General features: G+C 36.6%; 3 protein-coding genes and 1 non-coding gene across 5 annotated transcripts; 2 read left to right on the top strand and 2 right to left on the bottom strand.

The window, feature by feature from the left end:
• Positions 1 to 1156: 1156 nt before the first annotated feature.
• Positions 1157 to 1263, bottom strand: LOC125579332. Its single transcript, XR_007317317.1, has one exon. It is a non-coding gene; the product is annotated as a small nucleolar RNA R71 (small nucleolar RNA).
• A 5142-nt stretch (positions 1264 to 6405) lies between these two features.
• Positions 6406 to 8819, top strand: LOC106414058 (actin-12-like). Of its 2 annotated transcripts, none has more exons than XM_013854774.3 (5): positions 6406 to 6528; positions 6963 to 7038; positions 7120 to 7513; positions 7825 to 8438; positions 8535 to 8819. In XM_013854774.3, exons 2-5 carry the CDS (start codon positions 6979 to 6981, stop codon positions 8598 to 8600), a joined length of 1134 nt encoding a protein of 377 aa, XP_013710228.1. In that variant the 5' UTR covers positions 6406 to 6528; positions 6963 to 6978; the 3' UTR covers positions 8601 to 8819. The 2 variants fall into 2 exon arrangements, with proteins under 2 accessions (XP_013710228.1, XP_022574729.1); XM_022719008.2 differs by having other exon boundaries at positions 6455 to 6528; positions 6967 to 7038.
• A 7819-nt stretch (positions 8820 to 16638) lies between these two features.
• On the bottom strand, positions 16639 to 17701 carry LOC106413132. Its single transcript, XM_048778216.1, has 3 exons — positions 17612 to 17701; positions 16811 to 17539; positions 16639 to 16719 (listed from the first exon to the last, which is right to left on the bottom strand). Exons 1-3 carry the CDS (start codon positions 17699 to 17701, stop codon positions 16639 to 16641), a joined length of 900 nt encoding a protein of 299 aa, XP_048634173.1.
• Positions 17702 to 24543: 6842 nt separating this feature from the next.
• LOC106411963 (methyl-CpG-binding domain-containing protein 5) lies at positions 24544 to 25854 on the top strand. Its single transcript, XM_013852832.3, has 3 exons — positions 24544 to 24884; positions 25184 to 25309; positions 25394 to 25854. The coding sequence occupies exons 1-3, from the start codon at positions 24714 to 24716 to the stop codon at positions 25652 to 25654; spliced, it is 558 nt and encodes a 185-aa protein (XP_013708286.1). The 5' UTR covers positions 24544 to 24713; the 3' UTR covers positions 25655 to 25854.
• The last annotated feature ends 470 nt before the right edge of the window (positions 25855 to 26324 follow it).

Below are 26324 nucleotides of genomic sequence, written 5' to 3'. Positions count from 1 at the left end.
CATACATGCAACAAATAGGCATCTATAGATATTATAATCTCCAACACCTGAATAGTGGCCCTACATCTAATATCATTTCCAATCAAGTTACATTTACTATTTACTTTGCTTGTTACTATTGCTATTTCATCTAAACATTTACAACTCTTAGAATTAATAAACACTAGATTTAATTGTTCCCTAGCTCCTCGTGGATTCGATCCCTAAGTACTACATCTGAACCTCTTTTGATGAGAGTAACACTCCTTAGGGTAATTTGAGTGGTATCAAATTTGGCGCCGTTGCCGGGGAGCTTTGATCGCCATTAGATTTAGTTTTATTGATTCTTATTCTCTTCTCTACCCCCTTTCTAACATAATCTTTTTCTTGTCTTTTCAGGTGTATGCCCAGCGGTACCAGAAGCAACAAGGAGAAAGACTTGCTGTTCTCAGACGATCCTGCTCACTTGGAACGCATCATCCGTTGAGGTCAACGTTCCACATCGCTCGACGCAACAACTTCGTCGTCGATCGATACTCACAACCAACCGTCGACCGACACCAGACCTTCATCGTCGATCGATCCTAATCGTTCGACAACGATCGATATTACACCGCGTACGTCGATCGATACCGTGTCGTCAAAAGTGGTAAACATTATTATTCTAACACAGGACGAGAACGGAAACCTGTATGACCAGGACGGTCAACTGCGTAATGCAACAGGTCAGAAAATAGACGCTCAGGGGACTGTAATCCCTGATACTGATACTACAGAAGCTGCTCAACCTGTAGATGAGGACGCTCGATCGAAACCACTGGCCGACTACAATCGCCCAGATGAGTACTATTCCAACAGATCAGCTATTCGACTTTCAGAGATCCAGAAGCAGAAATTCGAGCTGAAGCCTCAATACTACACTCTCGTGTCGCAGATACCCTACTCTGGGTTACCGCACGAGCATCCTATGGACCATCTAGAACGGTTCGAGGATTTAATCGCTGCTATTTGGATGGAAGGAGTCCCCGAAGATTACCTGCTGTGCAAGCTCTTCAGATACACGCTAAATGGAGAAGCGATGCACTGGCTTAGGCAGCAACCCACAGCATCCTTAACATCCTGGACCGACATCAAGAATGATTTCTTACGGAACTTCTTCGATGAGGCGTGCGCTGAAGAACTTCGAAACAAAATTTCCACATTCTCGCAGGAGGCTAGAGAGTCCTTCAAAGATGCGTGGATTAGATTTAGGTTCTTCCAGCGAGACTGTCCACACCACGGATTTAACGAAGTGCAGCTGCTAAGCACTTTCTTCCGAGGTCTCGCCTTACAGTATCAAATGGCTCTTGATACGGCGAGTGAAGGAAACTTCACTACTCGGAATCCGTTACCTTAATTGAATCATGTTACAAGTATATTTAAAGGGAGATAAATCCCCAAGATAATTGTAAACAAAGAATCCTACACAATGAATAAACAAGTCTCTCTTGGACAGTAGCAAGCTCAGATCCAGCAGGTAAAAGTGACAGGTCCAAATGGATGGGAGGACCACTTACACCCTTAAGCAACCCATGACTTCCATTCCAACGGCTCTCTCTCTCACATTGGCGACCACAGCCTGCTTCCTTAGTGACATTATGCATACTTCCATATTTAAATACACCCTTTCCCTCTCTTGCACTCCAAGCTAGGTTAGGTTGTACGGCCAGACTTGCATTCCAAGGTAAATTGTTCTTTGCTTTTGTTCGAGTGTATTCATCTCCTCTTTGCTTCTTATTGCTTCATCTCAACAAGAACTTCGTCACACAGCGGACTTATGCTGATTAGATTTGACTTTAGTCCTTCTACCAGATAGACATATGGTTGTTCTGAGCGATCAATTGATCCAACTCCTTGGATTTTTCCCTTCTTTCCATCACCAAACATTACCTTTTTCCAATTGTTTGAAGCAGATTCTTGAGTTTGCTACCATCTCCCGTCATGTGTTGAGAGCAACTGCTGTCAAAGTACCAGGCTCTCGTCATATTTTTCTCGTTCACAGTAAGTGCAATCTTAAGGTCTTCTTCTATCTCATCTTCATCTTCACTGGTCATGACATGATTGCAGAGTATGTCCTCCGATTCAGACACTTGGACCCGACTAGGATATAAGTATGTTTTAGCTATCCACACCTTTCCGAACCATTTCCTTTCGATAAAACACTTACCAGCCTTCCAAGCTTGATGAGTCTTCCGGAGAAATCTATAACAAAATGCCTTCTTGTGCCCCCATTCTTCCACAGGAAAAACATCCTCTACGTTTTATAGCTGATGGAGTAACTAGTTTCACTTGATTCTCCTCTTTGGCATATGATACGTGTTTCCCTTTAGTGCTCAGTGTTGCATGCACATATCTTGCTGTGACCTGAGTTTCTTTTGGATCCTTTGGCCCAGAGAATTCAACATTCTCGGCAATGGTCACTTGCTATTGCAGTGGTTCCTTTCCATGCACAAACACAGTAGCTGCAGACTCCTTCCCATTGTACCCCAAGCCTAGTTGACATTTAGAGGTTGTCATATCGCCAAGAGTTAATCGAGATCTTTGGTTCCTCTGCTCAGCATCCAAATCTTTTTGTGATTTTCAGTCAAATTGTGTTCCAACCCTCGAGCTTTTGCATGTTCGTCTGTGAACGCTTGCCACATTTTCGCTACATGATCTTCCAACACAAGATTTTTCTGTTTTTCATCAACAAGCTCCTGCTCTATATCCTTCACGCTTCTCAAAACATTATCGGATTCAAGTGCTTTGTTCTCTTTGTCCTCTGAACTGCTTGAGTCGATAGTCAGAATGTTAACTCAGCATAGTTGTGTCCTTTATCAGCTGAATATTCTCATGACTTAGTTTCATGCGTTAATCATACAACTCGTAATATTCCTTCTTGACATCTATCTCATCTCCGTCATCGTCTTTGACCTAGTCCAAAAGTAATTTTTCATCTCCTACCAGTGCAACAAAGTTTAGTAGAAGATCCTTGTTTTCATCTTCGTCCTCAGATTATGTGTCGCTAAAGCACAAGAGAAATTTCTCACCATTCTTCTACAGATTCAGACATTCAGTTTTCAGATGTCCCATGCTTTTTCATTCAGAACACTTCATCTCTTCCCTTTTGAACAGAGGACATTCCCGTTGAATATGACCATACCCTTCACACTCATGACATTGAACATCCTTCTTTCAATCTTGTCGCTCTTCATACGCTCTTGAGTTTCGCTTATTTCCACCTTTGTTGAACCGACCAAGACTTCTACACACTCCTTTGTCAAGTCTTTTCACCATATTGTTGAAACTTCTTTACTCTCTCATCCTCAGAGTTAGCCGTGAATGCAATGTCTTTCACTGGAGTAGCTGGTCTTCAGTCCGCTCTAGCTCAAATGAGATAAGTAGTCCAACCAGCTTGTCGTACTTGGTCTCATCTGAGTTCATGGTAGCTTTGATGACAGCCTTGTATGCCTCAAACCGCATGGGGAGACACCTGATGAGCTTCTTGACAAGCTTCTTTTATGAGTACTTCTCACCTATCACTGCCGCCTCACTTGAAATGGTGTTCAGTTTAGCAGTAAATTTTCCCAGAGGCTCATATTCCTCCATCCTCAAATTCTCACACTTAGACTCAAGCAGTGGCGAAATTAGGGTGTAACCAAGGTGGTCGGTTGACCCATATGAAAAACAAAATATTGTATTTTCCTTCTAAAACTTTGATGATGACCATCCTCAGATTCTCCCACTTAGTTCCTCCTTCAAAGTTAAGGCTGAAATGGGTTTCAAACTTTTATTGTGTGTGGAACTAGGTTGTTAAACTTAAATGATGTGCAATTAGGAAGAGATTGAAAGATTGCGTGCATTTATTACTATATGATAGTTCTTGTGTGGAAATAGGCCGTCTTTCCAAATATTCCGGAATTAACTTATTGACCCTTGTAAATTGTAATTGTTGTTAAATTGACCCTTGTAAACATAAATCATGCCTCCGCCACTGGTCTCAAGATGATCAAGGTGAGTCTTTTTTTACACTTGTGTCCCCTTCAAAGTAATTGACCAATACAGCCTTTGTTGATTCACACGCTTGAATTATTTTGAACTGATCAATATCAACTGCTGAGAATATCGTGGAGATTGCCTTTAAGTTGAATTTAGAATATGATTTTCTTTTGTCGTCCATTGATCCAATGGTTTCGCCACTTCTTTCCTTTTTTCATCATACATGGTAGGTTCTGACCAACCATTTGCAACAGCAGCCCATGCTTCCTCATCGATGCCAGAAATGACATGTCTCATCTTGATTTTCCAGTGTCCAAAGTTCCCGCCATCCAACATGATTGGCTTATGCACATCGATTAGCTCCTTCGTGTGATCCATGTTCTTACCAAAATCTCAACCTGTAAACGATACTTGAGATCAAAAAGGTTGACCGCTTTGACATCAAATGAAATACCTAGAACATAGACCTAATATGTAAAGAGTTTGAAAACACTGAACTTTCTTCAACAATACTTTTATTAAGAATCATTTAAAAAAAACTTAAGAATCTTGTTTAATAAGATTTATGTCACTACACACAATCGTGTATCACGACTGACCAATTCTTAATCTACCCGAAACGTGAGAACCACAACCCTAATTGCTACCTTTACAGTTCTCACATTGTCATTCTCTTATAACCAGGGGCGGAGGTAGTAAGGTGGTAGGGGGGTCAGCTGACCCCACCTAAATAAAAAATTATGTGTTTTTCTTGTATAAATTTTGTTTGTGACCCCAGCATAAATTTTTAACTGACCCCACAAATAAAAAAAATGCGAAAGACAAAATAATCAAATAATTACTTTAAGTTATTTTTGGGCTTACTTCATTTTGGACTCAGTTTTAATTTGAATCCACTTTAATATGAATTCACAAATTACTATCTAAAATGTCAACAAATCTTTTACGTTGATTGTTTTATTTTCTTGCTAGTGTTTTTTGTTTTCATATATTTTACTTTTCATTACAAAAAGACAAGTAAAACATGTTTGCGTTCTAATTTACTTTAGTATCTGTAGGTCATATTTTGTGTTTATATCAAGTTAGATATGACATGATTTAAACTCATTGAAAATTTAAGATCTATATTTGCAATTTATGTATTTAAATATGTAATTTAGTTTGTTATTCTTAATAGATAATGCATCTGTTCCCAAAATACAAATATTAAAAATGTTAGAAATTATAACGATGTTTTTAATGATGTTTGGTTTTTAGGTGGTTGTATTTATTGTTTATTCAAATAAAATCTAAATATTGTTAAAAAAATTGTGATACAAATAAAGAATAGATGAATTGTAATGTAGGTTAATTTTTTAAAAAAATATGAATAATTTTGTTTTGACCCCACTAAAAAATATTTTTGGCTCCGCCACTGCTTATAACCCTAATGCCTTGATATCTTCTCTCAGAAAACACACATCTTTCTTAGGTTACCACTCTCTTTATATATCATGGCTCGTAAAAATTTTTCAAAATCTTCTTTCCATATCTTTTTCCATTTTCCATAACCACTGGGATTACGATTCAATATCCTTCACATCACTAAATCAGTCATCTCGTCTTTCAGCAATCTAAACCGAATACCATCTTGAATCGGTTTCAATTCAACTGGTCAAAATTTTGATTCTACACATATATTACGTACATATAGCAATAATGGTTTTAAAACTTCATCCTGGTTAATTTTACCGCATAATCCGAAAGTGCACTCATTACACCTAGCATAATTCCAATCAAGAAAATAAAGAAGAGCTGAGTGACAACTAGGGAAGTTTATATAATAAAATTTCATGCTTTCATTATTTTAGCTCCACCCATATCCCCATCATAATTACCACATTTCTCCAGTACGGCAGCGCCTACATCATTACTCTCATTTACTCCTAGCCTTTTCAGTAATTTGTATCTCGTCCCCCTAATATCTTTCATTTGGTCGCTATTTTTATACAAACACTTAAATTTCGAAAAAAATATAATTACAAGAAAAATATATTCATGTCTTATATTCATCCAATTATAATTTTCACCGTTTAGAACTATTTTTGTTATTTCATTAAAATATAAAGAAAAAATGAAATGTAACATTTTCGGTATGTTAGCTTTAAAAGATCATTAACAGAACATAAGGAAAAAAAAAGTCAATAATTAGGTTGACAAATTTCAAAGCCATGGTTTTTATTTAGTGAATGGCCTAAATTATAAAAGGCCCAAAGCTTTCCCCTGGCCCTATTCTTCCGGTAAACACAGCCTGGAACCGTATTTTTCGGTCAGACGGGCGTTTCTCGACCCAAAAATAGGTGAGACGTGTCATTACAGGCTGAGATATCGTGCTCAGATACAAAACTAACGGCTTAGATCCGTTTTTTGTCGAACGATATTAAGGGCCAAAATTTCCTTCCGTTTTCTAGACATTTTGAAAAACCCAATTCATAGGCACCTATTCCAGAGAGCCTCTTTGTCCTCTTCATCGTCTATACGTAAATTCATCAGGTAAATGTTATTTTTTATTTTGTTTATTAGTTTGGAAAATATATGTATTGTGAGAGAGAATTCGAAAATTCTTGGCGTGAATCATTTGGTTTCGATGACCTGTCGAAGAATTTTTTTTTCAGCAATCGTAATGTTAGTGTGTTGAGTATTAGAGAACTTTGGCGAACATGTTGTTGGTATCTTTCTCTTTTTGCATCTCAAGAATCGAAGAAGTCAAAATATTTATATATACATATATGTAACTGGGCATAACTCTGGTATGTAGATTTGGGCCAATGTGTTTGATTTCTTAATAGTGTTGGTTATGCGAATTTGGCTTTAACCATTGGTGCTTTTTTTTAAAAAAAATCTGACCCTTTTTTTTATTACACGATGTTTAATATTTTCATATTTTAGATGTATAATTCTTTTGTCTCTTCTGCTCATGCGATCAGCTAGATATATTTGAAAATGGCGGATGGTGAAGATATTCAGCCCCTCGTTTGCGATAACGGGACCGGAATGGTCAAGGTAACAAAAACAAGATTTAAATGATCTACCATATGTCATTAAGTTGAAAGTGAATCCATTAAACTTTCAACTTGCTTGTAGGCTGGTTTTGCTGGTGATGATGCTCCAAGAGCTGTATTCCCAAGTATCGTTGGCCGTCCACGTCACACGGGAGTGATGGTTGGAATGGGACAAAAGGATGCTTACGTTGGAGACGAGGCTCAGTCCAAACGTGGTATCTTAACTCTCAAATATCCAATCGAGCATGGTATTGTCAACAACTGGGATGACATGGAGAAGATTTGGCATCACACTTTCTACAATGAGCTCCGTGTCGCTCCTGAAGAACACCCGGTTCTGCTTACCGAAGCCCCGCTTAATCCAAAAGCAAATCGTGAGAAGATGACTCAGATCATGTTTGAGACGTTCAACGCTCCTGCTATGTATGTTGCGATTCAAGCCGTTCTATCCCTCTATGCCAGTGGCCGTACTACTGGTTAGTACACTCATACGTCATAAACCCTTATGTTTCTTTCTTGAACAAGACTCTGTCTAAGTTGTTTTGCGTACAACACATCACAAATATTTTGCGTTGTTCTCAATGATACATCAAGAGATAGCTTGCTTGTTTGCGATAACTAGGCCTTGTGCATTCTGTTTTCTGTGAGTTCGGTTCGGTTTATTGAGTACATAAAGATTGTTATAGTTTGGATTTAAATAAATCTCTATTTGGTTAGATTTATTATTTCTATAACTAGCTATAATTCTTCTATTGACTTGTCCTCTTTTGCATTTTCTTTTGCTTAGGTATTGTTTTGGACTCTGGAGATGGTGTGAGCCACACGGTTCCAATCTACGAGGGTTATGCTCTGCCACATGCAATCCTGCGTCTGGACCTTGCGGGTCGTGATCTGACTGACTACCTCATGAAAATTCTGACAGAGCGTGGTTACTCCTTCACCACAACTGCTGAGCGTGAAATCGTTAGAGACATGAAGGAGAAGCTCTCTTACATTGCCTTGGACTACGAGCAAGAGCTCGAGACTTCCAACACCAGTTCCTCGGTCGAGAAGAGCTTTGAGCTGCCAGACGGTCAAGTGATAACCATTGGGGCAGAGCGTTTCCGGTGCCCTGAAGTCCTGTTCCAGCCATCGATGATCGGAATGGAAAATCCGGGAATCCATGAAACTACTTACAACTCAATCATGAAATGTGATGTGGATATCAGGAAGGATCTTTACGGTAACATTGTGCTTAGTGGTGGAACCACAATGTTCGGTGGGATTGGTGATAGGATGAGTAAAGAGATTACCGCCTTGGCTCCGAGTAGTATGAAGATCAAAGTGGTGGCTCCACCTGAAAGGAAGTACAGTGTCTGGATTGGTGGCTCTATCTTGGCTTCCCTCAGCACTTTCCAGCAGGTAATTCACATACAAATCTTACATCATAGTCCATTATCTGTGTTTATGTGTATAATTTGTGATAAATTGTTACACAAATATGTTTTAAATTTGCAGATGTGGATTGCAAAGGCTGAGTATGACGAATCTGGACCGTCCATTGTCCACAGAAAGTGCTTCTGATCACAGCCACCAAGTGATACAAATGCGATAAAAAGTTTGATATCATTCTTTTCACGCTGAAGCCAGTTGTCATCATTCCTAACCTCTGAGTTTTTGTTATTCTTCTTCCTCATTGTTTATTACTATATAATCTTGCTTTTGAAGTAAATAAAGTCAAAAACAGATCATCCATTCACAGAGTGTTTATTATTATTTATATTGTATACATATTGGTATACACACATTATCATCTTCTCAGTTTTCTCTCTCTCAGCTGTGTTATACCGACCGCGATTTCATATCAAGTGTATTTAGTTTGTGTTCTCATCAAGCAATGAGACGTTATGCTTACTTTTGCCATTGGATGATTCTCATCTTCTTTTGCTAGATCTTGACCCTTTCTTTTATCCGAACACAAAAGTGGGTTTATCTCTGTGTTCTCATCATCTTCAGGACCTATATTTTCTTTCATACTACTCCCAGAATCCTCGTTTGAGTCGATCTTTAACGGCTGAGGGAAGTGGTCCGTTTCATTAGAAGGAAACCAGTGTGTTGATCTCTTTCTTATTCTCAATGTACTTGGTGAAGCTGGAATTGCATTTCCTATAGACCGAGGATTCATTCTCTGACTTAGAAATAGATAGAGACTTGCGTCTAAAGCTACCGAAACCTCATATTTTCAATGTGGCACATTTAAGAATTTTTTCCATTTTATGTTTTATAAACAATCCACTTTGTACCTCCATATTTATTTAAACGAACTTATATTTTAACACATGAAAACACTATCTCATAGTGCTCACACTAAGGGATCTATTGCTTCCAAAATCATTCATTCCGACAATTGACTTACCCGGCAAAGACACCGAAATATTGACCATTGTCATTTATCCAAACAATTCCAACGGCTGTGAGACGAATTGTATGAACGTTTTATTTGTGCTTGATTTACATGATTAGTTTTATATCTGACATTGGCAATGATCAAATGATTTCTTAATGTAACTTACTGTAATCAAAAGTATATAAAAACAGATTCAAGGATAAAGAGCTATGCGGTAAATCACTAAAAGACGATTCTTGAATGAAGCAAGCAAGCCATCAGTCTACTCAATAATTTTCATTAGATTCATCGATACAACTTTTTCTACTCAAAGAAGATAATAAAAGGAAATGATGCAGTGGAGAGAAAAATACCCCAGAGAAACACAAAAGGAGGAAGTCAATTCCCCTGCTATGCGATAGACACCACCACCGCGAGCCCCATATACTACTGAAGAACTACAAGAGCAAGTTCATACTCCTCTAGCCCAACTCCCTTCAAGGGAAGCGATAATGGAAGATCTGCAAGAGGTAACACGTCAGTATATGAATTGCCCTATCGAAGCGGCGGCAAGAAGACAAAGAGTCTTACATAGCGATGCACAATGGCAGATGGAAGAGACAGTAGACCGTATCTTATCAGCAGCTGTGGCAAGCTATCAGGCAATGCACTCTTCTCCGCCTCCTCAGGAGACAGCGGCAGCAATTAGAACTACCCAGCCTGTGTCAAACCTTGCCTCCCTGAGAGCAGAAAATAATGAAGCAGCAGATCAACCAGAGGAAGCTCAAGAAGAGAGTAACTCTGCAGAAAAGAAAACCACCTTACAGAGGACTAATAGGAGAAGAGTTAAACCTGCCAGGCTAAGGTCAACTGGGACCAGTCCACTAACCCTTCATGGAGCTTGCTCAAGAAAGAGAAATTTCACTAGGGGACAGAGATCACCAGACCGCAAATCATCTGCAAATGATACAACTATCACAAACACGCAACAAGATGGAAACCAAAGGAACGTTGCAGGTCCTTCCAATTTAACCAACCAACCTAACATCAGACTAATTCCGGCTATCTCAAAGAAAAAAAAAGGATTTTCACATACCTCAACACCCGTCTCCTTAGTTGTGGCAAACTGGAATTGTTGTGGTTTGGGGAATCCCATAACAATCCGGCGTTTTAAAAGAGATTCGTAAGGTGAATGATCCTGATATTATCTTCTTGTCAGAGACAAAAAACCCCGATGAAGTAGTACTGAAAGAACTGGAAGGCATCATGGAGGAAAAGTACTGCATTGTCTCTCCACATAGCCCAGGAGGAGGAGGCTTCTACTAACCTGGAGAAAGACATCGAGATTACCATCCGCTCAACCTCCCATAATTTCATTGACACTACAATGACTAGCAAAGGAATCACTTTCCACTCTACATTTGTGAATGGAGAACCTGATCACTCAAAAAGACTAGTGGTTTGGAACACCCTACCAGATCTACATCCTAACGCAAATGAAGCATGGTTCCTAACGGGAGATTCAACGAGATTGTGGAAAACAATGAAAAAAAGCAGAGGACCAGAAAGATCAGAAGGGTATTTATGTGCTTTTAGATCCTTTCTCTCACAACTAGATCTGTTCGACATAAATCACGCTGGAAACTACTTATCTTGGAGGGGAAAATGGTGGACTCACGTAGTCCAATGCAGACTGGACATATCTATGTGTAACACCGACTGGGCTGAGCTCTTCCCTTTCTGCAGAAGCTAGTATCTCAACTTCGAAGGCTCGGACCACCGTCCTCTAGTCTCCTTTCTGGATACAAAAAAGAAAAGAGGAAAGAGGATCTTTAGATATGACAGGAGACTCAGAGATAACACCGAAGTTCAAGCAATTATAAAAAGAGGTTTGGGAAGCGTTCACTCATCGCTGTGTTGAAGCTCGCCTCAACCTTTGTAGGAGAGCTATCTGCAAATGGAGCAAAGAATATCAGATGAACAGTAGAAAAGCTATTGATAATATTTGGGAAGAGCTTGAGGAGGCAATGGTCAACCCAATTTCAGATGAGGCCCATCTCCATGATATCAATGGTAAACTTCTAAAGGCCTGCAAGGCTGAAGAGGAATACTAGCAGCAGAGGAGTCGACAAGTGTGGCTCGCCCTTGGAGATTCTAATACTGGTTATTTCCACGCGATCTCTAAAGGAAGGAAAGCAAAAAACTGTCTTTCAGTTATTGAGATTGATGAAGGGGAACCAAAGTTTGAAGAGGACCAGATAGCGGAAACTTATATGTAAGTACTATGAGCAGCTATTCAAAGAAAATCAAAGGATGGATAGTACCCTAATCTCCAGTGAACTTGAGCCTCAAATCTCACCAAAGTGCAATGAGGCCCTGATAAAGGATCCAACACCGTTGGAAATCAAAGAGGCTCTCTTCACGATTCACCCTAACAAGGCTCCTAGCCCTGATGGCTTTTCAGCCAGTTTCTTCTAATCCCATTGGGATGTGATTGGTCCCTGTTCTCGAAATTCAGAGTTTCTTCACAACATGTGTCTTGCCTCCTACAATGAATCAAACTCATATTGGACTCATACCAAAGACCTCAGATGCAAAGAAGGTAGAAGATTACCGTCCAATTGCCATATGCAATGTCTTCTATAAGATCATCTCTAAGCTTCTCTCTGGTCTCTGTAGGAAGGCGGGAAGGAGAGGCAACTTTAAAGGGCATCAGAGTTGCAAGGGGTAGTCCTCGTATCAATCATATGTTCTTCACAGATGATACAATGATGTTTTGCCACTCTACCCCTGAAAACTGTCACGCACTATCAAAGCTCCTGCTGGATTATGAAGCATTGTCAGGTCAGAAAGTTAACACGGCTAAATCAGCTATTACTTTCTCTAGTAAGACGCCACAAGAAGTAAAGTCAGCAGCAAAACAGATCCTATGGATCACAAAAGAGGGAGGAGTGCGAAAATATCTAGAGTTTCCAGAACATTTTGGCAGAAGGAAGAGGGACTTATTTACCTCAATTATTAACAGAAAAAGACAGCGTGCAGCTAACTGGTCTACATGCTTCCTCTCCAAAGCAGGAAAGCTTACAATGATGCAGTCTGTTCTTACAGCTATTCCTCTACACGATGTCTTGCTTCGAGCTCCCTCTCAGCCTCTGTAAAAGAATACAATCAGCATTAACACGTTTTTGGTGGGCCTCTTCTAGTGAGAAAAGAAGTATATGTTGGGTTTCTCTGGGACAACTTGGCACAACCTAAGGCGGCGGGAGGTCTAGGATTACGAGATATCCAATTGTTCAACCAAGCTCTACTCCCAAAGCTGGCTTGGAGAATCATAACAGTTCCAGACTGCCTCATAGCAAGAGCCTTAAAATGTAAATATTGCCATAAGGGGAGCTTTCTCAATGTGGAACTACCCTCTGCCTGTTCCCACGGGTGGAAAGGGATTTTTACATGGCTGAAATCTCCTACATGACAATATTGGCAAGGCAATTGGAAATGGTCAGACCACAAGCGTATGGAAAGACTCCTGGATCTCTCTTGACTCAAACCTAAAACCTATGGACCTATCATTGAGAACACTCTAGACCTCAGGGTTTCTGATCTGCTTACAAGCGATCTACGATGGAACAAACAGAGGATAGAAGAAGTTTTACCTGAGCTGAGTGAGTAAATCCAATCACTAAAACCCAGCACAACAGGCGCTGAAGATGTTTATATTTGGCAACCGCTACCGTCAGGATATACTCCACGAAGTCTGGGTATAATCTCGCAGCAAATACCCCTCGTCAAGCCCCACCTAATGCAAATCTGGGAGGTTTAAATTGGGTAAAAGAGGTCTGGTCAGCAAAGTGTCCCCCAAAGCTAAGAGTTTTTCCATGGTCCATCATCAAAGGAGCAATCCCCCTTGGTGAAAAACTACAAAGACGAGGCTTACACACCAATGTAGCCTTTCCAAGATGTGGAGAAGTGGAAACACCAATGCACGTTTTCTTCCTCTGTTATTTCGCGCAGAAAGTGTGGCAGAAAGTTTCCCTCACAACACCAATCCTCATAGATGCGGTTGATGACTTCCAATCAGCTTTGGTGCTGTTCCGACAGATATCTTGTCTTCCTCCGTCAAGTATCTCATCCCCCGTCCTTCTTTGGATCTGCTGGTCGCTTTGGATGGTGAGAAACAGACTGATCTTTGAAGACAAGAATCTTAGCCCTAACGAAGTCATGCTTAGAGGATTAGCTCAGCCCGCAAATGGATTTAAGCGCAAGACAATTTATCACAGGAAAACAAGCGACTACCTCAAGGGATCCAGTTCCACAAGGAAGATGGCAACAATCAACGCACGACATGCAACTCCGTTGCATCTTGGAACTTCAGGCTTAGCGTGGATCATCTCAACACCGACAGCAATCAACTCCACGAAGGATCACTGTGCACAGAAAACGTCACTTCTCCTCTTATGGCCGAAGCTCTAGCGCTTCGATCGGGTCTTCTCGCAGCCGCAGCTCTTGACATTACTAGTATCAGGGTCTGCTCAGACTGTCAAACGCTCATCAGAGCAATCCAAAATAGGCACCAAATTAAGGAAATCTTCGGTATCGTCTCCGATATCATGCAGATCTCCTCTGCGTTTGCCTCTATCTCTTTCTCTTTTGTTCCACAATCTGAGAACCGAAAAGCCGACTTGTTAGCTAAACGGGCTTTGTTTTCATCTGCTTCTGTACTTGTTTGAACCTCTTGATATTGGGTCTCGTTTTCGGCCCTATATCTTTTCCTGCTTTAATATAATTTCGTCACACAAAAAGAAGATAATAAGAGAAGAAGATCACGAATCAAAAATAATATAGAATCAAGAATAATATAGAAATCTCATTTGCTAGTATTAATCACTTGTTTGATTGTTGATTACACAAGGGTGATTTTGCCCAATATTCATAACAACTCAAAAAATTAAGAATATAGCCATTGAATAGTTGATGTAACAATTATAACCAAACCTTGACATTTCTCTCATTCCACACTCGTGCGCGTGAGTATATGCGCGTTACATTGTGTAGCGAACATGATTGAAATATACTATACTATAAACCATATAATATAGTCGAAGCATTAATGCAAATATGCATGGTGAAAAGAGAAACATGTTACAAACGTTAACAAAAGCACCACACCAGCAATAATATTCTAGACTATACAATGTACAGGTTAGTCGAAGCAGAAATACACCAGAGCATCTACCAAATTTCTTATGCTACCAATCATAATAGAATGAAACAAAAAAATATACAATTTAGTTTATCTTCTTAGGTCATTTTGTAACTGAAAGCAGTAAAAGTGAATGTATAAATAAGAGAGGCGGATGAAGAGATGTTGTTGTTACGTAAAGTAAAAGAGAATAATATGTGGTGGGAGGAGGAAAATAACCTACACTGGAGGTGGAAGAGATGAAAAATGGTGAAAATGGTCGAAGAGAAGATGGCGGCGGCGACAAAACAATCAGTAATGGTGATGGTGATAATAATAGGATCGAGGTGAATGAAGAAAAAAAATAAGCGAGTTAGATATGATGTTGCACAATTTGGGATATATAATAACCCAAGGCGGGACAGAAGGTTAGCCGATACGATACTATAAAAGTATGTATTATAGTATTTACGTTAACATCATACCTACTTAATTCACTGGGGTACGTAAATGACGCTGCCATTGTGTCATACAAGGTGGTCGAATGTGTTATCTGCCGACAGAAGAAACACAAGAAACTATTTCGAACCGTAAGGGGATCACAATTGTGGAATTTAGTATAGCAGACCCACATATAAGCTAGTTGTTGCTTAAGTAGTTGAAAGTTATTATATATTACCAAAGATAATAGTACATAAATGACACAACTGATATATAATACATAGAAAACCTAAAATTAGTTATGGTGTTCGAATAAGCATTGGAAAAGAGACAAAAACATTTATGTAGAAGTCTAATTTGGCTGCTGAAAAGCATAAGTTAGACGCACAATAGGAAGAGGAATAAAAACACTGTTATAAATGAATGACAATTGATAAACAAGTCTTTAGCGTTGTACTTAACCATACATAACTTCCAAAATAATAAACAAATTGAGATGTCCGCCACAGTAAAAATGGGGATATTAATAGCAAAGCTTAGTAAAACCAAAAACTTATAAATAGCATATGAGTAGAGAAAGCAAAAAAGGGTTCCATCAAACATATCATTACGGGAGTTGGTCAGGGGTGAAGGTCGAGAAGGCTGCCATTGTATGTCTTCGCTACAACTGCAAGTGATTCATAGTGAGTTTTCACACCATCCAAGACAATCATGGAAGCGCATATGTATATAAATGACACTATACTATCATGTCAGGAGGTATAGTAAAGGCCCTAACTTTCAATATCCTACTTACACCGCACGACCGAACCGTTCATCGTTAATTTCAACTTTTCTGTTCTCGAACTCAAATTTCCACGTACTCTCCTAAAATTTCTCTTCTTCATCTAGCAAGAGTATGAAAAATAAAAACAACTTTTTTTAATTTTCAAAATTAGGAGAGACACTCGTTTACGTTTACACGCGTAGGGATGGATATTTTTGGAATTTTCTATAACAATATGAAATATATCACAGCCAAAGTGATGCTATGTGTATAAACTTAATTTTTATTTTTCTTATGTATATGTGCCCCAATTTCCCATTACACAACTTGCTTAAATAATAAAAAAATTCAGGATGACTTCATAGGACTGAACAGCAGATTATCTGACGTGTTTTCGGATTTTAGATCAATGTTAGTTTGACTTCAAAGTTCTTCCACCTTCTGCAAACATGTTGAAGAGCCTGCTATTATTATACTAGTAACTGGAAACCAAACTATATTCACCATTATAGTGATAAATGGTTATTGCAAATCAGAGAATGAAAAAAATATTAATTAGACAGAAGGTTTGTGAGAACATTTTTCGACAGAACCATGATAAATTCCAATAGCCTCTGTTTCTAGTTATAGTCTTTGAGAGTCACTTAGAATAATTAAACAAATTTATTATTTAATAAAAGGTTATTGACTTATTAATCAATTATTATGTGGAAAGTAGAGATGGAGATAATAATCGAAGCCAAAAACAACAATTGCGGATTCAAATGGCCATAAGTAACAAGAGCCATGCTTTCAAAGAGATTTTTCAGATTTTTTGAATCTTCGATGTTGACTGAGCTGCTTCTTGTGGCTACATCTTTGAGAGGAAGTTGGAAAGACCATTGGTTAGTGCAGAAGTTGTGATCAAGGAAGCTCTCAGCAAGCCAACGGCCTGCAACAAAGGTATATATTCAAAAGAAGAACCAAAAATAAAATTATCAAGTAAAGAAAATAGGATATAAAAAGAAGATTCAAAAGCATACCTCTGCCTTGCTAATGTTAATCACTTGCTCATCGATATCACTGATGTTCATCTGCAACTTGCTTAGTAATGAGATTGTTGATGATGTGCTCATCGGTGTGATAAACAGATCATCTGACACTATGAAATTTGTTTCTCCCTTAACAAATCCAACCCCAGCGTAACTACTTGTGTTTGAATGCATTTGGGTGAACTTCACAATCCGTTCACCATTAGAAAGCACATCTTTCTTAATCTTCTTGGAGAACTTGCAATTTGAACTCGGATATCCATTGCGGGGGACCAAACATTCATATTCTGAATCTTCTTCCTGAATGACAATATCAAGCAGTTGAGCCCTGAACTTATAATAATAAGGAAGCACACATTGGGAAACTGTGGCTTCTTTCTGCTTCTCAAAGCTCAAATTTTTCACACTTCTGCTCAGATTTCCAACGCAGCCCATATTCACAATGTCAACAGAAAGGTCCCAGGCAAACTCAAGCGGTATAGCAAGAAAAGTGAATAGAAGATCAATGAAATCTTCTCTGCACTCCGCGTAAAGAATCCTCTTGTCGGTCTTTCTAATATAAACTTTAATAGCTACAAATTTGTCTGCATCTCCTGCAACAGCATTTTCTTGCACCAATGGTGTCAGCGCTTTACGTTTCCTTGTTGTACAATGTTTCCTCAGGAATGTGTCAGTCAAAGGAGCTTCTGAAGTGAATAAACAACCCAGCAAAGTTAGCACCTGCATTCAGATAAATAAACAGGTTAGAAAAAAAGATATACAAAAACGGTAAAATTAAAGATATTCAAGTACCTCTTCAGAACCAACATCAATGACCATTTCTTGCAGCTTATCAAAACCAGCATAAACAAGATCGTTGAGGATATTCAGGACAAGACCCATAGAGTTCAATGACACTTTCAGATCATCGGTGATGATAAATGACGTTCTGCAACTAGGGAATACTCCATCAGCTTGCACTCCTTCATCGAGGTTCCACAATAACGACAAATTGAGGTACTAATGTTGCTGTATACCTTACAGCAAGAATCATTGGACATAAAATATTGACTTTGCTCTTTATTGGGTGGGTCTTTACAGTTTTTGCTAGGTTGTTAAAACGTAAAGAATATTATGAGTAAAAATAAAGAAAATTTACATCCCAATAACAATAGATTTTAATAGAATCTTAAAATCAATGAAAACTAAAATTTTCCAATAACAAAAATTTTTGAGTGGAATTTAAAAGTCATCATCCAAATAACAATGGATTCTAATTAAATTTTAAAAGGTACAATGACATTTTGTCTTTTTATTAATTGAAATGATTCTTTTTTCTTTTCTCCTATTATACCATTAATTTCTTAACTTGTAAAATCTTCTCAACTATTGAAATCATCAAATTCCATTAAAATTCATGTCACAACTTCACTTAAACTTATCTAATTCCGGCAATTTCTCTTATAAAGTTTGGACATGCCCATAAATAAAGAAAATATTTGTTCATGCAAAATTGAATACCAAATCAATTTGATAAGGGCCAAAAATATTTTGCATCCTCAAATATAAAGTTTATATTTTAATCCAATATTTGTTAACTACTGTTCATATAAACTCACCATGCGCAAAGCGCAGGTCTCATTCTAGTTTAAGGAGTATTAAATATTCTTATAAAACATTAACTAGGTAGTAACCTGTGCGCGGAGTGAGATCCTTATTTCAAACTTATAAACAAATTTTTATGTTACATAAAATATTTTTATTAGAATTTAAATTTTTGTCTATTACATAATAGTGATTCACAAATTGTACTTTGTGTTAGACAATATTGTTGTTGTACATTTACTTATTCGGAAAAGGGGACATCAATTAATGAAATGGGATTTTGTGTTCATCTTCCCTTTAGAGAACATGCATCCCATCGGTTCATAGACGTTGATATTTGAATAGATTGATTTATAATTCAGTTATATTGTGGTATTTAGTTGATGAAAAGCATACTGAATTTATATTGTTTTATGTCAAAATGAAAACTCAAGTTAGAATCAATGAGAACCATTTTAATGGTTATATACACCACCAGCAACAAAAACTATTATTTCCAAAGGCGTATGATTTTCACCTTATCTTTCGTATTATTTTTTGATTGGTTTCAGATCGGCAACGAAGATGAAGCCCGCCATTAGTGAATCTAGAATGAACTTGGATATTGATATGTCTATGAGTGTGAATTATGATGAGGAGATGTTTTTCACAACACATATATACATATACATATATATATTGAGCAAAGAGTATATAAGGTTTTTATGTGAAAAAATAGTTTTAATGTCAAAAATCTGTATCCTCATATAAAATTTTACTTGCATAAATCGAAAAGCTAATTCAGTTATTTCTGAAATTAATATGCCTAAATTAGTAGTGGAAGTACGTATACAGACTTTCCTTAGAACATATTCAAATCATTACACAATATCCACAAGAATCCACAACAGTATATCACTGTATTAACTCAAATGCTTAAAGTTGAGAATCATTCTAATACCGACTTACCTTTTATTCAGAAATATATATATTAAAAGAGAAGCATTATAATAAATACATTCCCACTATAATACACACGTGTCAGCTTCACAATGATTTGATAATAAGTATGCTAGCGTGTTCATACTATATTCATAAATGTGTTCACACTATGTACTTTGCTTTTGTTTTAATATAAAACGCACATACATGGTTCCAATAAAACTCTGAATTTTTCAGTTCGAATAAAAATAGATAACGAATCAAAAGAAAAACTATATATTTGTTATTTTTATTGTTTATGGATAAAGTTGAGCAAAATATTCATAAATTTTGATTCGATTCGTTATCCGTTTTGATTTGATTAAAAACATCTGGATATCTATAACTCTATGAAACAACTAAAATACTAAAATACAATATTCAAAAAAGAAGCAAATCACAAATACCAATATTCTTAGGAACATATATCTAATTCGACTTGTTATATGGATATATATATATATATATACATATATGTAAAGAATTATATATATATATATATATGTTATATATATCAGTTTTACAATATTTTTATGAATTAAATTTATTATATTAGGTACTAGAATTTTAAAAAGTTAAATAATGTTTTATTTTTGTAATAAAATGTAATTATTAAATTTTTAATTATTTTTAAAATTTTATTTTATTTTATTTAAGGATCAAATCAGATATTCTTTAAAATTTTAAAACATTTCGAATATCCGAGTCACCGAATATCTAGGTGGCTAAAGATCGAATCAACACAAATGCTTCCAAATACCCATATATTCGATATGTGCCCACCCCTATTTACAGATACAATTTTATTTTCTTTATATGAAAAAAATGACTAGTGTCAAGGTTTTTTTATTTTAAATTAATTTTATCTTTCATGTATTATTTTGAACAAAAATTTCATTTAATATTAATTAACAATATTTTATATCTTTGTCAACTATTTTTATTTATATACACATACATGTGCACTTTGATGTGAGTATTTTGTAACTAAGTATTCACCACAACTGAAGTATCTAATTTTTTTTGAAAGTTGAAATATTTTTTCTTAATGCTTCTTTCACTACCGACCAAATTGTACTGAAATGATTTGTCTTAATAATTTTATTTTTTTTTCTTAAACTATTATCTCTTTAAAAACTATAATATGAAACTATTGGTTCAGCATGTGGACTATCTAAAATTCATTACATGAAAATAAAAAAATAATATTAATTTTTGTTTTTACCGGAAAAAATTAAACATTTTAACCGAATAAACTAAAATGAATATTAATTTAAAATAATAGTTATATTTTAGAAGATAAAACCAAAAAAAAAACTTGAAACCGAACCAGTTCCAGATTAAACAGATTTAATGTCTTTTATTAAAAATAACAAAACTAATAATCACATTCCGCGCAAGGCGCGGATTATTATCTAGTTGATGTATTAAAATAGATTTTTGACACTACTCCAAGGAATCAATAATTAAAAAGATCTTAAATCGTTACGGGTCATTATTATAGTGCACCAAAACACACTCCTAGGTTTATGATTTTTTAAATATTTCATATAGAACTATTATATATACTATATTTACACTTATAATGTAAATTTAACAGTTCATTTGAATATATGCTACCTAACTATAGAAACTAACATAATAATTGCTACATTAAAAAATAGACCGAATGAAACTCCTAGGTTTATGATTTTTGAAATATTTCATATATAACCTATATATAATATATTTACACTTATAAATATACATTTAACCACATTGTCTGTATGGATATTTGTGCTACCTAACTATAGAAGCTGACATAATAATTAATCCTTTATACAGTATTGTCTAATTGTTCATATGTAGACTTACTTAAAAAAAGAATAATTTTTTTCATATATGTTAGGGAGCATTTGAATACGTGTAGACGAATTGTTCATGAGTAGGTTTACTCGAATAAAGAAAATTTGTTTTCTCACATATGTTACGAAGCATTTGAATACTTGTAGATGAAATGTTAGAAAGATAAAATTTTAGAGAAACTATTTTTTTTAATTTCATTTTGTAAACAATAACTACACTTGAAAGTTTGTTTATCTATAGAATGTTATATCTTTTGTTCATCAGTAGGCTGCCTATGGCTCGTATGCGATTCTTAATTCTATGTGTTAGTCATGAGTAAGAAGTTGACATTGGAAGAGCTTTTCATGTTCGAGTATATGTTTGGGGACAAACCATTAGACAAAAAAGTATATGTTAATGGGGACTCTTTAAATGGTTTGAATTTCTATATTTAAAAAAAAAAGAGTTTATGACAGTGTACATACCAACCAATAACTAAGTTGTATGGTTTTTATTATGGTTACACGAAAGTTGGATGGTAATGGTATTTTATGTAATTAATCTAGTGAAAGAAGGATATTTTATTTAAGGCTATGAGAAGGGTTCTAGGGATGACACCTAAGTAATGACATTTTGGTTAATCAAACATGAATGTAAGATTATTTAATAAAAGTGCTCCTCAAATAATATAAAAGGGATTTGAATAAAGACTGCTTTGTGCATGAATGCTTTCAAAAATAATATAACATTTTAAAATTTTGATTGTACAAATCTCTTTACAGAATGAGACAACAAAAAATTATCCTATTAATAATAATAAAAAGTATAAGATTTATACAAACAAAATTTGTCATTTTTATGTGTGTTCGATCTCCAAATACAGTTTTAATCATTTAGAGTTATGAACTTACTATTTTCTTTCTTTTATATGTGTTTCATTGTATCTTAATGTTGATTTTTGTCAATGTTAATGGGATTTCAATGATTGATCTTTAAGTGTTGTAGAAACCGAGATTCACACCGTCGATTTCCGTAATCGGAGGAAAGTCAAGAAATTTTAAATTTTCCTGAAGTCTCAGATAGCCAACGACAAGTGACCAAATAAATGCAGAAAATATGAAAAGACAACAAAACAAATTTATAGAGAAATTAAATCTTTATTTCGAATCCGCGTAAGAGCATTGCGATCTTTCTGGATATGTACGAATAGGTGTGATGCTTGGGTTATGGTGTTGCAGACCATGGCTTAGGACGGTTCCACCCAAATCGCAATCCATGGCCAGGGGCCGGATGCAAGTACGGTCTGATCGTCCGCGTGTTAGATCGATTGGACTAGTCGGTTAAGAGGCAACACAGTTGTGTCCTGTCTCTACACGGTTTCTTGGACCAATGTCTTGGCCGGTCCAGGTAAGACAGTCCTAGGAACATTGGCAGGACTTATGATTGAACCGATCGATCCTAGATCCTAGCCGTGTAAGCAGATTGGATCATTGGGGATCCAGTTATGGGTTTTTTTGGCTTGCGATTATGCTTGGAGTAACTCTAAGTTAGGGCCGATTAATTTTGAGTAGAATTATGGTAGATACTTGGTAGTAACTAAGGGACTGAACCATGCATTGCTAGACTCGATTGTTAGGATATCAGTTTATGATTGATATGTTATGGTATGTGGTTTCAAGATCTGAGGCTAATCATGGTAAGACCAAGGAGCCGTGAAGACTCGATCAGCAAGACGTGTGTTGTGTAAGTAGATCAGATTAGGAATGAACTTATGATAGCCTATAGTCCAACTTAAACCTATGTATTGAATCTCATTTTATGGTTAATAAAGAAACCGATTTACCTTCTGTTTGTACTTGTCTTGTTCGATTGATATAAACCTCAAATGATTGGAAATGACTTAGAAAATAATGGACTTAAAATGAATCATGGTAAGGCTGCAGGTCTGGTTGGGTTGAGGAACCCATGATCGAGTCTTACAACAGTAGTCAACATAGGTTCCATCTTTGCATGTATGTGTCCTCCACATTAGCTCAATGTAAGGTGGAGAACCGGAGGAAACGATCTGGAAAACAAAGGCAAAAACAGTAGTTAAATTGTTATACAATGGATAGGTGAAAAATAAAGACAAAAAGTACCCTGTTATATTCAATCCTTAAACACTACCGGTCCTGCATTATTCTTGACATGATCAGATTTGCGGCAAGCAACAGCTGTTTTGCTCTTCTTTCGAGCAGGTTCTGCGGCCTAATACGCCAAGAGAGTGTCCCAGTACTCATCACTAATGTTGCCAGGTTTCTTGTTTTTCCTCTTCTTAGTGCTGATGCGTCCATATATTTTTTATCCTAATCTCTTTTTCCAGTGGAAGTAGATTAGATCATTAAATTGTGTTTCCCAATAGTACAGTTGCTACAAAGGAAGAGACACAAACACTAACCACAAAGGTTTGCCACCACATTAAATTGTGTTTCCCAATAGTATTAGTATTGGTGAATGGATTTGCTAAATGATATTGGAAATGTAAAATAATTAAAATCAGAGATACAAACACTAAACCACAAAGGTTTGCCACCACATTTGCTTCTTCTCTTAAGGCACGTTACTCCAATTCCTCTAAGCTCCCATGAAATACCCCTGCCATGTTGAGCGAACAAATATATTGACAGAAGGGCCAATATCGAACCTAATAACATGATAAAGAGACCACAACAGTTAGTAAATACAAACAGAGAAGCATAATACGAAAGAAAACATATAACAAAGGTAAACAACTTACCATAGAGGTCCATTCACTTTGACTGGATGCAGACGTTGCTGGGATAGCCTTGAAGGAGCGTTGAGCATTGCATTTAAACTGATATTTGCATAGTTGGTAGAGCGTGAACATGGCAACCTAGCCACGCAAACTCTAAACCCTAAACCCTAAACTCTAAACCCTAAATCCTAAACTCCACTCCTTAACTCTAAACCCTAATGTCTAAATTAATTTATCATTGGGGTATAAGTGTATATTTATCTCTTTTGATAAAACATTAAGTGATATTTTGGTCATTTTTATTCTTATAGGCTATATTTGTGACAAAAAAATTTTAGTGCTATCCTAGTTATTTTTTTTTTTTGTCAGCAATATATTGTTCTTTGTATACTTGTATATATATTTGATATTTATTTAAAAAATAAGTAATTTTGATTTGTTTTGTTTAATGGATTCATAGAATTATATATACCTAGATTTTTTTTGGATTGTTAAACTAATCGAATAAAATTTTATTCTATTCTACACATTCAATATGTGGAACTTTTCTTAACTTGGTTTTAGTAATGAATAGATTAACTTGGGCATCATCTATTAAAGTTGTAAGTGGTAAGAGATTGGGCTTGCCCCAACGTCTCTATTGCCCTTTTAGGTTCTCATTAATTAAAAAAAAAAAAGAAAAGCGTCGACATAAATAATATTCATTCCTCTCGACACCGTTCGATTCGATCGACCTGCTGCTAACTGAAACCTAGAGTGGATTGCTCCGGGATGTCGAACGGCACGGATCAGGCGCAACCACCGTCGGAAAAGTTGAGTCTTCCGGTGGAATCGAGGCCGAAGAAGCGTGCGTCACCGGGGGACAACTGGGCGCCTCCTCCAGGTTGGACGACCGAGGAAAAGGTTCGAACCTCCGGTACCAAAGCTGGTTTGGTCGACAAGGTACTTGATCGAAATTTGCAGATTAGCCCCCTCAATTTTTTTTTTTTGGTTTGTTTGTTGATTAGAATTGGAATAGAAACTGACTGAGATTCGTCTAAGGAAAATTGAAAATTTTGGTCTTAGGTTTTCAGATTATCCTGACATATCATAAATAATCTTGTTTGCCTTGTTTAGTTAAAGGATAAGTTTTGTGAATCCTTTCCTAAATGGATGTAAATTTGATGATAATGCTGTTTCCCATGTTTAGAAGAAAGAAAGATAATGCAAATGCTTTTAATTTCCCTTTTTATGTAATGTAGTTCTACTACGAACCTGTTACCAATCGCAAGTTCCGGTCAAGGACCGAGGTGATGTACTACTTGGAACACGGAACGCCTAAAAAGAAAAACAAGAAATCGGTTAACAACAGTGACACCAAATCACAAGTGAGTTCAGAGATTTTTCTCTATTTTCTTATGAGACTTCAGCGTTTCTGTCTTTTATATTACCTCACCTGTTTTTTTTTGTAGCGTTCTGAAGACCGAGGAAGCTATAAGCGGCTGACCCAATCCAACAAAAAGGCTAACGAGCAGCCACCCCCACCCCCACCCCCAAAGCCGTTGGACTTTGATTTTCTGAATGTCCCCGAGAAGGTCATTTGGACAGGGACAAACGGCTTAAAAGAAGCTTGGTGTCCTTTTATTGGTGACTACAAGATTCAAGAATCTGTCAGCCAAGATTGGGACAGAGCCTTCACTCTTCTCACCGCAAATGCAAATATGTCAGTTTAGAAGATTGGTTCACCAAATGTAATAACTCGCTCTAGAGATTTATATCTACTCAGTATTTACTGATCCTGGCGTGGATTTTCCATTCATTTGTCTAAAGCGTGCAATGCAGGTTAATTTAATACTCTGGTGATTGTTTAGTAACTCTTTAGTTTCGGTTGTAATCTTAGTATTTTCTTAAGACAATAAATATATTAGATGTATCCTTCTGTCCACTGTATGACTGTTGCAGGATTTAACTGAATTGAGAGAACTAGATAATGCTAGGGAAGAAGAAATGGGAGAGTTGATAGCGTTAGACATGAGAGTCACTGCACTGGAACAAAAAGAAATGGGAGAGTTGATAGCGTTAGACATGAGAGTCACTGCATTGGAAGATGCGAAGAACAAGATGGAGGCGTTGGCTTCATTGGAAGCTTCTGTTGTTTTTTATGTTTAAACTTATGTTGGTTGACGATAACTAACTTTGGTGTTTCTTAATTGAAGGTGTAGTACTGGTAAAACATAACAACCTAGAATAGAAAAACATAGCAATATATAAGTTTAGAACACAAGAGAAAAACACGTGAGCACCACCAAGTTCATAAGATATTTAGGGAATCTAACACACGAAATTAAAAAAAAAAATCCTTCACTAATTTCTTGAGCTCTTCGATTTCCTTACTCATTTGTT

Source organism: Brassica napus, chromosome A1 (assembly GCF_020379485.1).
Source record: "Brassica napus cultivar Da-Ae chromosome A1, Da-Ae, whole genome shotgun sequence".
Classification (NCBI taxonomy): domain Eukaryota; kingdom Viridiplantae; phylum Streptophyta; class Magnoliopsida; order Brassicales; family Brassicaceae; genus Brassica; species Brassica napus.
This window is presented reverse-complemented; position numbering and strand designations above follow the sequence as displayed.